This window comes from Battus philenor, unplaced genomic scaffold, assembly GCF_028537555.1.
Source record: "Battus philenor isolate CCGP_79_NKW_IND1 unplaced genomic scaffold, ilBatPhil1.0.hap1 SCAF_7, whole genome shotgun sequence".
Lineage (NCBI taxonomy): Eukaryota > Metazoa > Arthropoda > Insecta > Lepidoptera > Papilionidae > Battus > Battus philenor.
The window spans coordinates 7584888-7602603 of record NW_027181737.1 but is presented as its reverse complement, the minus strand read 5'-3'; the positions used below and the strand labels follow the sequence as shown (position 1 = coordinate 7602603).

Below are 17716 nucleotides of genomic sequence, written 5' to 3'. Positions count from 1 at the left end.
CTCAAAACTATTAAATCAACTCGCAAATAACTCTGCCATTCAAACTTAGATGTTTCTTTTTGACAACGCTTTATTAAATATTAAAGTGAACATTTTCTTCGCTTAAATCTAATTTTATAACTGAACTACCATGAATTATGTTTAGAATATTATAGTATTAATTGGCATGACTTCTTGTTTTCAAAGTTGGATGCACTTCGGGAACATAAACATATGGAAAATTAAAGTAAACTATTGACTGCTTTAAAATTTTAAAATAACAAACAAATTAAATGTTTAAATTTGGTTTTTAATGTTTAAATTTATGATTCCCTTGAAATCATCTTCGACTTACACATCACATATTCTCCACTTTAAATACAAAAAAAATTATTATTAACGTAAATTTTATAGAAAACGTGCGGGAATTTGGTTATGTTAAGTCTGATATCATAACCATTCTGAATAAAGTAAGTATGTATAATTTTACCTGAGTATTCTATTTTTTCATATAGTAAATAGACAGGCAAACGTATTATTTAAATAGACGTCTATAATTACCTTCAAAATTAAAATATTATGTGATTCTGCGACGACAATTTTTTTGTTGACAACGAGCTTTGTCACTTACATATTTGTTGCAATTTTCGAACTTACTTGCGGTTTAATAAAAACGATTGCACCTATTCGGTGAAGTTGCAGTATGTCGCGGTCCGAGCCAAGGGTTCTCAGGGAGCATTCGAGCTTCGCTACCTTAACAGAAGTTTTGGTCTAAACGCCCTTTTCGCCCTGCTCGCTCGAACCTGAGGAATCTGCAATACCACTCGGGCAAGCAATGTAAATCAGGTGAAAAAAAGAGTGCACTCTATTTTATCAGACTTCATCTCACATAAATTGTAAATTAATAAACTAAAAGAAAATCGCATCCCATAATTTGCTTATACTCATTATTAAGCTCATAAGTACAAGAATTTTCTTAATGCCAGTTAAAGATGACTGGTAAAGAATGTCAATAAAGGAATAATTCATTCAAGTTTTAAATAATAAAATATATGTAGATCATATTTTTTTATGAATCGTCAACTTTATAACATTACATTAATTATATTGTAATTATGTGATTTTTACATCATACACCTAATTCTGATATTGTTAGCTAAAGTTTCAACATAAAAACACGTCTAAAAGAATTAGAATGAAATATAACAACAAAAGAGATGCAGTGATGTAAGTTTTAGACGAAGTTAGATTTTCATAATCATCATTAGTATTTTTTTTAAAAATATAGAAGGCAAAACAGGTGAAAATCATTAAAAGTTTATGTTTATATTGGTAATGTCATTATTTTCTATCTTTATATAAAATTAGATAATTTTATTGATAAGTAACATGAGAGTGAAAATTATGAGATTGTACCTGAGTGCAGATGTCTAAAATTTCCGTTTTATTCGTATGAGAATGCCCGGAATATCACAAGTTAGAAGACTCATTTAAGTAGGAAATATATGTTATTGTAATTTGTCAATTGGTTGCTACACCCTATAATTTGATACTTCCTTCGGTTCGCAATAATCATCGTGGTTGTATAAATCTTTAATTATAAAACTATGTAAAACGCACAAGTCGTGCCCACCCCAATACCAGTTGCAAACCCGATTGTTGTAATTGTTGCGCTCGGGCAGCGACTTCAAATAAAATAGCATAAGAAACATCGTATAGAATATAGAATACATTTTAATAGTCATATATTATAATTTTTGGTACATACTTAGTTTGGCCACAAATGCGGTTACAATTAACAAAAAAAAAAGCAAAATATTACTCATGAATTAAGAATCGATCATTTTGATATGATTGTTCATTGTGTTTTCCTATTTTCGCGCTAACATATTGTAAATTATTTTGTGATATTAAGATGGAGTAGAGTTTGATGTGATGAATCGCTGTGATTACATTACATAAAGTAGTATGGTGCCTAAAACAAATTTTAAAATCATCAAATATTTGTATACTGAGCTATTGAAAGGTACAATGAAACCTCCTCTGTTTGAGACAGAAAAAATCTGGCTATCCACTTAGTACCCGCATGAAAAGGCGATTAAAGCAATAACGGGAAAGAATTCGATAAAATCCTGTCCATAAGAAAAAGATTTTGTCACGGTAGATATACATAGGACTTATGATGTATGCCTGCTATAATAAATATAGATATATGAGAGGCCGGCACTGGTCATTTCTCAACTGATATTCCAAAAAAAGGAAGGTAAAATCAAATCAACTACTTGAGCGATATGCTAAGGGAAGTTATAAAAAAATGGTTAACGGAATAGAAAAATTTAACAATTGAGCAATATTTTAACAAACAAAATTACCGTTTTTATACTGAAAGCTCTAAAGAAGCTTTTCAATTGATCAGAGTACAAAATGGGTATTGTCTGACTTCGGTGATGGCTTGGTGGGATTATAACTATGAAGGAGTGACTGAGTCATATTTTTGTCGAAAAGGTATCAAAATTGCCCAAGTGTATCAAAATACCATGAAAAGGTTGTTAAGCTTCTTTACAAATCATGTTCAATAATCAAGAATGGCCCTTTCAGTAAGGCAGCACTGGGTCATAAATCTCTATCTACCCAGTCTTAGATGAACATTCCGGACATCAGAACCAAACACAGGTCGTCATCTAGTCCTTATCTTAATCCACTTGATCATGATTCATATTCAGTTTTTCAGAGTTCAGGTTAGATAACACAGAGAAGAGTTTTCACAGGGAAAGAGTTGCAGTCAATGGAGACCATTTCGAATAAGCTTTATATATTTTAATGGTTTTATAATAATGTATTTGACTATCCACTCTAGTAGTGATAAATTAAACGTACCATAAAAAACAATGATTTTCTTTGTAACAATATTTATAACAAGATATACTTAATATGTAAATTTTATTTTTATTTGTGAATACGTAATTACGTAACTGTATCTACGGCTACCAATAAGAAAAATTGTTAAAAATGAAAAGCTGTCGCGTTCGTAGCTGGAAGAAGTTGCGCATCAAATAGCGCTAAATTCTCTTCCAACTGTTTGCTCTTAGCAAATATAAGAATAAAAAAAAACATTACATGCAAAACACCCCAGCGATATAAATAAAAATAGAATTAATAAGAGAAAAAAAGACCAAATTTAAACTTGATCTCTCGGTCGCCTTTAAGTCGGAATGATAAACGCTTATCCTGTAACAGCCCGAACTGAGGTCCATTCTCGGGGCCTTTTCGACAAGTCAGTCTATGGAGGATCATTCATAGGATGGTCTTCTGAGAGGTCCTGAAGCGAACAGCTTGACGATCTCTTAATCCACAACATTACACGTGAGGTAAAGATGCGAATCCAGGAATGCGAATGACGGAGCCCATAGGCTAACTTACGTGAATGAGATTTAGCCCACGGAATCAATGCATGTAAATAAGACATCAGTGGAGATCTAAATGTAAAAAAAACTAGTCTATTATAACGAAACACACTTTTCACAGAACAAAAAACATACAAGTTATTGGTTAATTATTCATTTAACATATTATTTTAAAATTATAATTATATTTTAGCATATATTTACGAAACCGATGATACGTAAACAACACAGGTTAATGTAGTATAAATTAATATGAAAAATTAACAAGTTGAAGACGTGCAAATTTAAGTTTCTTGAAGTTCGTTTTTAAATCATTGTTATAAAATTTATATTTTTAAACAAATATTTATATACAAACACACACGCACACACACACGTATATATATATATATATATATATTATACATATATACACACATATATATATATATATATATATATAAATATATATATTCCTCATTTATTCATGTCATTATCCACACAGGACAGTTTATAGTAACCACCCAAGTTGTGTATGTCATGAAGTATGGCCATTTGATAGAAATTTGAATTAGATTAGATTAATTCCCTTCATCTTAAAGCTACTGAGATTCGAAACAAGGGAAGAGCCCAAAACAAACTCAGACGGGTATTTTTCTGGCCACTTTAACAACATACTTAATACAGTATTAGAATAATTAATTCTCCGTTACACTCCGTTCTTACACTCCGTTCTTCCGTTTACACTGTGTGGGATTTCTTTACAAATTTTTGTTTAATGAACTTCTTAAAAGCATTACAAAACAAAATAGATACCTTACTTGAGAGTGTACTGCAGTACCGCAAAGTATTGTAAATTGACAAAAGAGTTATTATACAGGTAGAAGTGATCAATTAATGCATGTGTTGTAAGGATGGAAATCGGTATTTTATCTTCATAAAACTATAAAGTCAGACATCATTTCATAATCATAACGGTACATTATTATTGAGATGGCAGCGAGGGACAGCATCATACAACTTAGGTTTTTTGCGCAGTTCGAGGGTGGTCGCGCTATGCGGGTACAGCTGCGGCATGATTTGGCACGTACACTCTTTCACATACGCGACTCTATTTAAAATTTGCGGATGCGCTATGCACGGTGCCTACTTAAGATATCCGCAATTTTTTTTATAGCCGATCTTTATTCGAAAAGTGCGAAATATATCAGTTTATGAAAATTTAGTTGTCTATTTTTATTTTATTATTTTACTCTTGGTTTAAACATGGTACAATGGCGGAAAGCCTTATAAACTTTCTCTACCAGTTAATCTAGAGTGATGCAGAGATAAAAATAATACAAAACTGAAATATTATATATTACTTATATGTGATAAATACTGCACCAATTATCTAATTACTAATAAACTTATACCTACCAATATGTACATATATATTAAATAACATGTACACCGTATACGTATACATATAATATAAAGTATACAATTAGAGGGAAAGTTGCATCGATGCTTCTGCTTCACCTTTTTTTCTACTCTACATATTTGAACGAAAAGTACTGTTGACGATAATAAAAAAACCACCTACGGTAAATGAGAATTAATTTTTAACTTCGACTGATGCATTATTTAAAAGATAAATAAAAAGCAAAAAAATGTGTTATTAGATCATTCCTTGCAAAAATGCTCTAGTGGTCTTTGATTCATGAGCAATTAAGGTGACTGCTAGCAGCCAAAACAATCGATCGTTGCAAATGGCCGTCTGGCTCGTACGCACTTACTAATCGCACGCGCCTCTTCTACTCCCAATGGCAAAAAATTGTTAAAACCAAAATAATGTATCATCTCCATAAAACCATTAACTATTTCAATCGCAAAGAGTGCTTTCATATTTTATACACGGATTTAGAAAGTAGTATTGAGTTTTAATAAATGCATTAAATTCTTTTTTTTATTACTTTTTATAACCGAAAAGTGAAAGATACTCATTTGAGCATGTAAATAAAAAAAAAGCTATGAACGCGCGCAATAGCACCACGTCCTTGCTTCGTACGATAAGAAAATGTTATTTATAAAAATGACAAGTAATTCACTCTGGTACTTTTGCACCTACGCATCTACAATAAATTATAATGCATTTGTTGGTTTTGCGTGTTCGTGATCTTTAAATTATGTAACATTGCTACAAAATTATAAATTATTTTATTTATTTTCCCAAGGACAACGTTATTACTTCTCACAGATAACCAATTTTATTTAACTGCAAGCTTAATTAACTTTAACAATATAATTGAATATTATTACAAGGTCGAGATGCAACACTGCGATAACCCAATTGTGGATTATTGAATTATTGTTTTGGCCAGGATGCGGTCTGTATGAAAATACAATTTGTGTAATTTAACTTAATTGGCAGATGTGGGAAATCATCAATCATATTGCGTATTCATAATAAAACAAACTTGCCGCATATTGTTAGTAATTTAAAACAGTTTTATAAAGTTATTTCTTGGTTCTTTTTCCACACCACCACAGAGGTAAGAACCAAAGTGCGTTTTTTTTAAAGAGGTATCCCCAGTAGGCCTAGTCCTCTTGGAATAATACATTTGATCATTCTGAAGCTACCCCAATCAAAATTCGGTTACCGTTACAGTATATGTTGAGAATATTAGGTAATGTGTCAAGAATTGTGTCACCCAGTTAGATGAAGGCGGTGGGTTTGCACGACGATTAAAATTAGGGTTGCTAAATATATGACTATATGATGATTTATGTAACATACATATCAACTAAATCAAAAAGTTTAATGGAAAAAAATAATTACTAAATACAATCAAAAAATGTGTACTAAATTTGGTCATTTATGTAATAAAAATTTCTTGGTATTCAAATATATATGATTATATTAGATATTAGATAGATATACATTACCAACAAATAACAAATATTGTTATAAATTTCAAAGGTTCATATTATACTTATTTTCCGTTTAAGTTTACTTTTTAGAAGGATAGAAAATGAATAATTTAGTCGTTATTTTAATTATATATTGTCTAATTAAACTTAATATTAAAAATATAATTAAAAAATATTAATATTATTCATCACTCTGCGAAAGACAGCAACCCTGAAAAAAGCGAGGGACTGCGTACTAAGAGAAGTAACTCGCAGACTGAGAGACCATACAGTAGACGCCTACATATTGCTATGCTGAGCCAACACGACTCGGCTACCGCTGCCTCATTACTCATATCACTCATATAAAAAATATCAAGTCTATAAATAGCGTGTCCAGAATGTAAATTAAAATCACTTGGTCACAATATATATATCACATATCGACATTTTTAATTATATCATGTAATGAACAAATTCATATCAAATTATTTTATGGACTCGATAGAAAGTTAATTAATCTAACCAAATCTTTGTTACACTTAAACTAATTTTATTTTAAGACCCGCTCGTTCTTATATAGTGTTATATCACTATACACCAATCAATCATTGACCAAATAAATTTATTCATCATGTTAAAAAGGTTTGTAGTGGCGGCTACGCACCGTTTACACCGATTAAATAAATTTATAGATCAATTTCTTTACACACACCTCTTCACACACATATATTCCAACAATCTATTTAAAACGCTATGTTTCAAGTTAACACTAATGTTTGAAGATAATTGCACTAAAAAAGCTTTAAGGATAAAATAAAATAGTTGAAGTGTAATAAAATATATTTTGTGAATTTTGTACTCTGACATATTGAAAATCATAATTAAAAATGCGTCAAGAAAGTATACAATTCTCGTTTACATAGTAAGAATACCTATCGAGGTATCTTCGGTTTTTATATAAATCCTGTCGATAAGTTGACGACAGCCATTATCTTAACTTGGACCTATTCCTTTCATTTATTACCGTAGTATATCAGCGAACTTCTGTGTACTATCGCGTTTGATACTAAAAATAAAAATAGTCATATAGGTCACAAGATTTTCGTATGAATTCTGCGATGCAGATTTTCGCGATGGTTCTATTTTCCTGATATAAATAAATATATATATGTATATATATGTGTGTGTGTGTATATATATATATGTGTGTATATATATGTATATATATATATATACATATACATGAAACTATTGATTTATATATTAATAAATATATTTATGTAAATATAAATATAACAAAAAATATGTTTTGTTTGTTTTGTAAATAGCGGAGTTATGATTCGTTTCCTTTAGTAATATAATTACTTCATTTATTGTTATACCACTCCTAGTAATTGTTCTATTCACGTATTGGCATCGGAGTTAAAATTGACGTTATCAGAAGCGGTCGAAGCCCCTTGGCTTTAGGCAGATCACTTATTCGCTTGAACTTAGATAGCCTCGTTTTCGAATAATGAACAACTATTTACATTTTTATTGAAAACAAACGCAATTTTGACTTTTCTGTTAATTATAAATAAATGTACTGTACAGTAGTAACCAAAATGTGATGTGTTTTCATGTAAAAGAATTCAAAAGTAAAAAAAAAAAGATTCGCATTCTTACAATCCGATAAAATTAGTATTCATTGTACACTGGTCGCGACCGCAATAGAAATCTTAACATAGTCCCATAGACAATGATACGACGTTTTAAAGTAATCATTAGCTAATTAAAATTGGCAGTGCGCGATGCGATCACGGAGTACGTTACCCACTTATAAGCTGCACACGTGCCTGTCAATGAACTTTGTAGACCATATCCAGTGAATAGTCGCTCGCACGTGGTGCCGACAAGCTGCCAGGCACTAGACGTCTTTGCGCAAAACCTAGGTGATAAACGCGATTCTATCGCAACCGAGCGGCATTCATTACTATTTATACAATTTTTAGAATTTAAAAAAGATATAGAGGTAAACACTATGGTCCACGTTAGGCATTTAAGTTTTAAATTGAATCTTCTAGGGCATCGAACTTGGCTCTATTTGTGATAGAGAACACAACTGGTAGTAGATGGAGTATGCATAATTCTTACTATAAAGAAAGGTGAAGGTTACTAACGGGCAAATACAAGGACATTATCGGTGCGGGCGAGGAAGTCGTCCTGCTCGGTGTGCGTGACCAAGGTGCGGGCCAGCGCAGGCGCATCGGCTTGGACGCCCGGCGGCGGCGGGCGGCGCTCGTAGCGCTCCATCAGGTCGGCGGGCACTCGGGGTAATTCGCGTCCCGTGGTGTTGGGTGCTTGCGTGAAGCCGAGCTTGGCGAGAAGGCTTTCGCGGATCACGCGGAGGCTGTGCTCGCGGGCGTTTTCGTAGGAACGGCAGGAGGCACAGATCAGTGGTTCCCTGGGGCAGGCGGGGTCTTGGGCAAAGGCAGCCGCCAGCCACGCGGCCAGCAGCAGCAGGCGCGCGGGCCTGGCCCGCGGCCCGCGCGACGCGCCCAGCGGACGCGTGGTGCGGCAAGGCGGGAGGCGGCGGAGCGCGGCGAGCGATGTGAGGCCGCGAGCGGCGCGTGCTACACTGTCCCACTATATATAATGTACGCGCTGCTCGCTGCTCGCGGCTCGCGGACACGTTCCCCTGCCCCGCCGTGACTCACGCGCCGGGAAAGCGCGCCGCCCGCCCCTGCGCCACGGCGCTAACATGTCTGCCGGAGCGCGCATCTCCCGCGCTTGCCGCAAACCACCATTTCTATTATTCTTTTCATATTCATTTGATAACATCGCTATATATGCCTAAATTTCGTATTGAAAAAGTTAACAAAATGAGTAACAAAATCTCCATAGGTCTTACGAATGTATAATAAAATTTACGTTACAAATCATAGACCTTACTTCTCATAATTCTTAATAAAATTAGATATGATTAATAAATAAATCTTATTACAGCATTCAAGAGTTTATAATTGGTTGAAATCTGTAAAACTTGGTTTGCTGACTGGTTTCCATAACTAAAATTAAAACGACAAATAAATATTAATCAAAAATTTTAAAATTTCATTTAAAAAACGCAATTGTAGGATTCAGAAAATTGGACGCAACTTCTCGCCCTTTGCGAGAAAATAGTAAATGAACTAAGGCTACAAACTATTATTACATCATTCAAGTTTTTAGTTGATTGAAACGTGGAGAACTTGGTATGTTGATTCATTTACATGGTTGATATTATAACATATAAATAAACCTTGTTAAATTTCATTTAATAAGAGCGGGTTTTGGATTTCTGGTCGGCTATTCTCGGCAGACCAGCATTCCGAGCCGGCGGTAGCTTGATAATTGTATTGTTAAAATAATTGATGCTTCAAAAGTGCATCTAAATGAAGAAAAAAATATTTTTAATTTTGAACTATTACAAAATCTAAAACCTTAGATAGATAGACATACGTTTGGTAAAAGGGAAGTAGCAAGTAAAAAAACGAACTAGGAAGTTATTTTAATTCTTAAAAGTTTTATTTAAATAATTGATCGCTGAAGACTGTAATAATAACCCGTGGTATTTCGAAACAGATAAGCGTAATTTGATGTTAACTGTATTATCTTAAATTCCAGCTTTAATATAGAGTTGATCAATGATTTATAAAGAACCAAAAACTAGAGTAGTTAATAAAAATAAAATTAACACTTAAAAAATTCCATTAAATGAAGATGTAATGTAAAATACACATGTTTATATTTAAATAAAAATAAAGTTTAAAATTCATACAAGTTGGCAAACTCTTTTCGAAGTTCTTTGTTTTTTAATATACATCATGTAAGGTTATCCAACACATGACACAGGTGGTGGGTAAAGATAACGTCTAATTTTTTTTATTTATAATACCGTTACATCACTGTTCACGTGCAATAAAACCCAGTAAAGTAGAAATGAAAGCTTTAAAGTGCCAAAGGAAGCATTAAAGATAGATCCTTTGCGTTCGTCCGTCATTTCTTTTCTGTATTAGGTTCCACCGCGACATTACACTCCTGAGTTTGTAAATTTTACTTTGTTCTGATTTAATTAATTTCCAGTGAAATTAAAGGCTAATGAGTTATTTAAGGCCTCAAGCCGTTGAACGCAGAAATGATACTACACCAGGACAATTAAATAACCAATTTGTGTAATGCACTTTTTCTGTGAAAAATAAAATTTTGCATCTTTTAAATTAATATTTACTATTGCACATCTGATTTCTCTATGAAACTTGCAGATATAGAAAAGAAAACAATTTGCATTAAAAAACTGACGTTAAGTATTTTTCTCAACCCTCCCAAACCAATGAAACAAATTAAGCGCATAGTAAACCAAACTTGTAGACACAGTTTATTTAAACAGCGTTGTAGTCGAAGTCGAAAAAGTAGACTGGTCTATTTGTTTAAAAGTCCAAATATTATGACAGCGCACTAAAGAAACGATACATATTACTACTACGTGGGTTTGAAACGATTCGCTTATTTTTAGTTTTTCGTAAAAAATGCAATAGAGCATCTCAATCGCAGTTCAAATTACACAAAAAAAAAGTTGAAATTCCATTATCACATTTATTTTATACTTTGCTATGTAAACTTTTAAATATCGTCATATTAAGGTATAATAATGTGTTCATATGCAACATTTATGTGATTAAAACTTTGAAATTGTTTTGCGAATAAAACTTGCAAAACTGAAATGTTTTTTTCTTAAAATTTTAAAATATATAGAATACAGACAATTGTTTTATATTTTCTAACAGCCTACTCCACTGTTTGATTATAGGACGGACGCGCTTCTGACAAAAAAATCATGAAAGTGAAATAAAATCTTTAATATTTATTTTTCTATTATACGGGTCATCAAGATAGAGCTGTGTTCCGATGGAACATTAGGAAGGTCTAACATAAATAGATTTAGAGCCTATCTGCGAAGTGGTATATTTAACAAGCCACAATATTCCTGCCATTATTTCTTTACATTTTTTTACTACCACGGCTATAGTCCTCCGTCAGGGGATATGGCAGGATCTTCAACAATTGGCTATTTTTTTCACTAGTTCTTTATTTAATTTTACAATATTACTTAACAACTGTTCACTCAATATTATGGTTAAGCTATAATACATTAGCGAATGATGCTAAACTTATTTTCTTATCCTAATTTATACAAAATGGAGATATTAGCCTACTATTAAATTCACTTAGAAGCTTATGTTTACATGTAGGCGTGAGATTGATTCCTTTTATTTTCTACCAGGATAGTCAGAAATTAGTACAATTTTTGGCGATACTTGGTTTTTATTTCTCTGCTGACACTCCTGACATCACATCGTCTTCTATGCATTATTACAGAGAGCGTTTAGCATACAGGTATAGTCTAGTAATTTTTTTAAATTTCAGTTACACTAAACTACTTTTTTTAAACTACTTTTGTCTGGTATAATTATTATATAATTAATAATTTTAACCGAGTTCTACATAAATCTTTTACACTCTTATTTATAATACTGTTCTTAGAAACCTATGATCTTTTTTAAAATATTAATTCTAACCACCCATTCGAGCACCTTTTTCTGGCACATGATAAAATTCAAAATCCGAAATTTCTTTATTCAAATAGGCTTTACAACATGCACTTTTAAATTGAAAATTATTTTAAGAATATATGTTAGCTACCACCGGCTCTGAATGCTGAGCCGACCAAAAGGTTAACAGTTGCTCTCTTTAAATTAAATATAACAATGTTTTAAATATACACTATAATATCAGTCATGTAAATGGAGCAACAAACCAAGGTTTACACATTTCGATCAACTAAAAACTTTTTACCTGCCAACAGAGAACCCTCTGGTTCTAGTTGTTGCCTGTTGCCTTGTCGTCACCTTATGTCTGTACCTGTAGAACTATACCTGTTATGCCAGTTTTTACAGAATTGCTACCCTCTGGCCACCCCACCATGCCCACTCCACTCCACCTGCCACCATGTCTCGTCCCATGACTGCTGTGCTACCACCTCCAAAAACGTCTAATTTTTAAAGAAGTTAACTTGGTAGTTTTGGTATCATTTTTTGTTGTTTCATCTACGTTTTATTTCCTTTTGGAACGATGGCGCAGCGGCTTTATCGGCCATTATCGCAAAACAGAAAAAGGGAGACTAATAGTGATACTTACTTGGGTGACAAATTAAATTATTTGCAAACCAGTCAAAACAATGCCCACGTCTAACAATAACATTGGCGACGATATTTCTATCTAAAATACATGTTTTTCAATTATTATCTCACTTTTTTTCGTGATATACATTTAAATACTAAAATCATCATTTCAGCCAGAAGACGTACACTGCTAGACACAGGCCTCCTCCATAGATTTTCAATGGGACCGAAAAGAAGCGGCCCACATCTAGCGTCATCCAACGACCTTAACAAGTTTTGTGGTCTAAACTCCACGCGTCAATCTCCAATTTTAGCATTGGTTTGAAAAATAATTTAATTAATTGCATTAACATCAGCTTGTAGTAAATACTAGCTATAGGTAAGGAAGTTATTATAATCCTTTAAAACAAAATGGCGGTGACCGTGAAAGTTATTTTTCACCCAGGTAAGTATTCTAGCTAGGTACCTCTTATTATAGCCATACTGTTTTATCTTGTTGCAACAAGTGGTATTGTTAAAACATTAAATGCTGGTTCCAAAGACGATATAAATGCCAGAACAAAGAGCCTAACGTCAAATCGTACGCGTCAAGTTTGTACTGCATCCTGCGCCATTTTAATTTTTAAGTTCGAAATCAATGTCCATTCCATGATGATTTTAATGAGTATTAATAAGTTTCTATTTAAATCCTTTATTTATATCTAAAATATGTAAGACCTTGCACAGATCACTACGGTAGGTGTAACAATGCCTTTTCGGAATGGAGAACTCAGTTGCCGTAGTCTAGTTCACCCACAATGAGGCTTTTACATAGCATACCCGAGGTGTAGGACTGACCCGTAGTGACGATTTAACCTCTAGGGCCTTCTTACGCTATCTGAGACTTCCTGATGAGTACATAACGTTTTAATCTCATTGATTTCTCGGTAGCGAATTCAGAAGAGTCCATTGCTTTTTTTGTACCAAAAGAGTACAAACTCTGCACCTACAGGCGTACCTTCCTTGCAAGGTAAAGTTGTGAATTTTCTTCTTCTTGCACACCTCCTCCCACCTTATCCTGTACAAGGTAGGCGAAAGCGTGCAGAACGTTCACGTGGCCCTGCCGATGAAATACTAACGTCGTCGATGTTATAATCGGTAATGAATGTCCGAAAGCTTTCATGCTAAAGACGATGAGAACGTACATATATGGGATAACTATTTCTCTGTACTGGCAAAAAAGTACATGTACTTTGATCAAGTTGTAGTTTGGAAACAGCGTTGTAAATACAAGTTGCGCGGTTGCGAAGCATTGCGGTTCGAAGTTGCGCAACGTACAAAAACAATTAAAGCATATTACGTTACAAGGTGATTGCAAATGCAATGTTGCACATCTGCGCAATAATCTTCTTGTGTTTTTAAAGTGAGTTACTAAGAGGGCGTTTTGTTTACTGGGGAATGGTGTGAACAACGGTATGTATACTGCAGAGAACAAATTATTACACGCATCTCCCCCAGCGAGCACTAAATAACAAGGTCACAAACATTTTTTAGGACCGGACTGTCACTGCTTTCCAAGTGGCAATTGCAGATTCCACTGGCTCAAGTTGACGTGACGTAACGAAACCTGAGGAGCCTTGACTCTGGCCGCTAGATACTACTGTTTCACCGGACTTGGAGGTTTTCGAGCTCTTAGCACATACAATGAACACAGTAAATACTACAGCATACGTAGGTAGTTCCCGCTGCACAGAACTCACTTATACGAATCGATAGAGGAGTCCCAAGTCTTCTTCCGCATAGAAGTACCATCAGAAAATCGAACTCGATAGCCAGATTTAGGCAGCTATACATATGCTTTAACCTCGTGATCTGCGATCTATTTTAATCTGGGAATTCGCGAGTTCTGTGTTCATTCTATACGTGCTTCGATAGCACTACACTTTACACGTTGGGCAGAAAATAAACGCCTTCTTAACCGCACTTTTGTGAGCATGTGAAATGGAATGATAATTGTAATATTAGTCAACTATTACCGACATATATATTTATAAGCAAAAAAGTTGGTCTCTGAACTTTTTGGTAATTGTGGTAATTGTTTTATAAGTTGTATAATATCATTAAATTAAAAAAGGCAATTTTTGTATGTTATGTATTTACCAGTATCGAAAAACATACTAACTCACAGATTTCAACAGGTATTAATGCAAGAAAACGCCAAATTATAGGCTTAGTAGAAATCAGGCCAAAAACACGCTATGTCCCAGGTTAAACAAGAACTATCAATATAAAAGCAAAAGAGCTTGAAACTGTTATCCATGTGTCCCGATCACTTGTTTATGCCTTCGGACAAGGATGAAGATCTCTGTTTAACCCTCTTTCTCTCCAAAACCATGAATGGAGTAGTAATATTGACTGACATATTCGCCGATTCTAAACATCCTTTTCGTTGCAACGTTCTGTGTTGTCTACCTGGCTGAATTAACAGATATTAAATGTCTCTTAATTTAGCCAGGCAGTCATGCATTTTTTTAGGTTTAAATCTCTCGAGTTCATGGAGTTATAGCATAATGGAAATAAAGTAAAAAATAAACAAGAACATGAAAGCTACAAAATCGGTACATGTAAACATATCCTTAGCTTGTTATTACTTACCAATGAGATAAGCTGTGTATTTTCTGGTAACTTTTCTGATAACTCTGCCCGGAGAATACATTACAGAGGTACTCGTTATGCAACCTGTCTGTGAGCAGTGGCAATCCTTTACAATTAATGCACAAAGTGCAAATTATACAAGTTTGTATTGGAAAACGAACCCGCGACCGTCGACCGCAAATCTCAGTCCGCTGGGCTACCTCTGCCGTACACTATCTTACTATACACTCTTGGAATTGGAGCTTGCTGGCTTTAGATTGCTGTAAACACTAAAACAAGAAAATTGTAAAAATTTTGCTATTTTCGACAATTGGATGCTTATTTACATATTTATTTATATAGCTCACCAAGTTGGCAGTATTTCAGGTTGTAAAGGTTATTATAGTTGTGTATATAAAACAACGTAGAAAACTCTGAATAGAAATGTGATAGTATAAATCACATTGACACCCCTTTTATCCTGGCATTGTTATCAAACTCCTATAAAAGATTCTTATGTTACATCTTGAAAACAAGATTTTCTTTCAGTTAATGGATCTATTCTTCGAGATGTCAATCAATATATAATATATAAATCGAGACAAACTCGGTTAGATGTATAGTTTTGTTTTAGATTTGAATCTGTACGGACAAACTGATAGCAACCATGGTATGTTACCTTCGGTACATAACATTTCTCAATTAATTCAATAGTTTTTTTTAATTAATTTTATTCCAAAAAAAATTCTAATTACAGGAAACAAGATCGTTGAACATTGTACGAATTTTTATAATTTTTCTATTATTTGCACAAATAGTTGTTGCCACAAAATCATTAAGAAAAAAATCAAATGTTAATGAATTTACCGTCGAGAACCAGCGCACACAGAGAAGACATAATTTTATAATGAACAGAGGCATGGATGCCGAAACGTCGGGTAATGTTGAAGAATTTGGTACAATATACTCCGGAGATTATACCGACACAAACCCGAAGGAGCTACCATCTCTTATAGTTGATTATGCTAACATGATAAGAAACGATATTATTTTGTTAGACAATTCGTTCGAAACTAGAACACGGAAGCGGGGAAACTTGAAAGTTGAAAAATACAATGTATGTATGTGCGGTATTTTTTACAATTTTTTTTTATTCTTATGCATTAATGGTTCTATATTCATAGCTATGGTAGTTTATTTCGTAAACTGTAATAAATCTTTTTATAATAATATGTTTGTTCTCTCCGACGTCGTCTTTATTTTACCCCTAGCAGGGGAAAACAATGTATAATTTAATTTTATCATTATCACACATAGTACATACATAGTACACTATATATCAGATCAATAATTTTCAGCAGACGCCTTTAGACCTGCCGTGCAGCTGTGAGCTACAAAGCGTAAGTATTTTGATTTTATATCCAACAAAAATTTTAATTAAAAACTGATATCTTTATTAACTTTTTTGCAGAAAGAAATAATTGACTTGGGCGAAGAATATTTTCCCAGATTCATAGAAACGAAAAACTGCAGCAAAATTCTCTGCCCTTCATACAATTGCCAAAAAAGTTTTTATGATGTACGTATTTTTTTTGAGCACTATCTCGTATGTTATACCGAATTTATATAAGTCACCAACAAAAAAAATTTCCTTTACAAAATTATACTTTAATCACCAAAATCCACTTCCTCGAGAAACATTTAATAAACGCTTCTATAACTTTTCGATGTCCATTGTGCCATAATATTTATCCTTTCTATCAAAATAAGTCCCTAGTTTAGCAATTACTTCTTTACTTGATCCGGGTTTTGCGGGAGTATTTTTTAATCTATAAAATACCAGTAGTCAGCGAGAGTCAAATCTGGAGAATATGGTTGCTGCACAAAGGAATTCGAAACGTAATTCATCGCATTTAACATCCAAATTTCATTGACTTGTGACATGGGGAAAATGTACTTCTTTTTATAATTTCTGCACTCAAACGACACAATAATACAATTTAATATTCCACATTGGTAATGCGATCGAAAATATGGATGCCATAAGCGTGTCAGCTGATCTTTGACTATTTAATCCCTTTGAACGTATTTCACAGGTTGCAATTCACACAATTGACTATCTTTTTCATTCAGGTGTACAGTTTTAGATCTATGCTCTAATCACTGTGTTAATCACATAAGAAATTCTTTCTATTTTGCTTCTTGCATATTAACATGTAAAATTGTATCATCAAGTAATTTCTGAAATCAACAAGGTGTCAACTGTCTTAATTAAGTTTAATAGTCTGTTAAGAAGATTTAGTTGACTTTTTTATGGTTTCCTCAAAAACCGTCAATTTTTGTTAACAATAGGATGAACGCTGTATACGGGTTTTGTGCAACTACAATTAAATAATACGAGTTTATTCAAAATTTATATATAATAATTGGGATAATTGTTTTTTAATTCAAATATAAATTTTCAGGTAACAATTTTAAAGAAAACTGGAAATCCAAAGGAAGTATCGCAAGTAGAAGTCCCTTACGAATTCAAGCATCGCTGGGTTGCGTTTAAATTTCCGGTTGCTATTGGATGTGTATGCACAAGGGACTACATAGATAGTTAATCTTTGCTACGTCGACCTAATATGCTGTAATGTCTCTTAC

The 17716-nt window shown here is 33.4% G+C and overlaps 1 protein-coding gene across 1 annotated transcript; it reads left to right on the top strand.

Moving 5' to 3' along the window:
- Positions 1–15888: 15888 nt before the first annotated feature.
- Positions 15889–17716, top strand: Ptth (Prothoracicotropic hormone). The gene is made up of 4 exons (XM_068774502.1): positions 15889–16187; positions 16432–16470; positions 16542–16649; positions 17536–17716. The coding sequence occupies exons 1-4, from the start codon at positions 15978–15980 to the stop codon at positions 17674–17676; spliced, it is 498 nt and encodes a 165-aa protein (XP_068630603.1). The 5' UTR covers positions 15889–15977; the 3' UTR covers positions 17677–17716.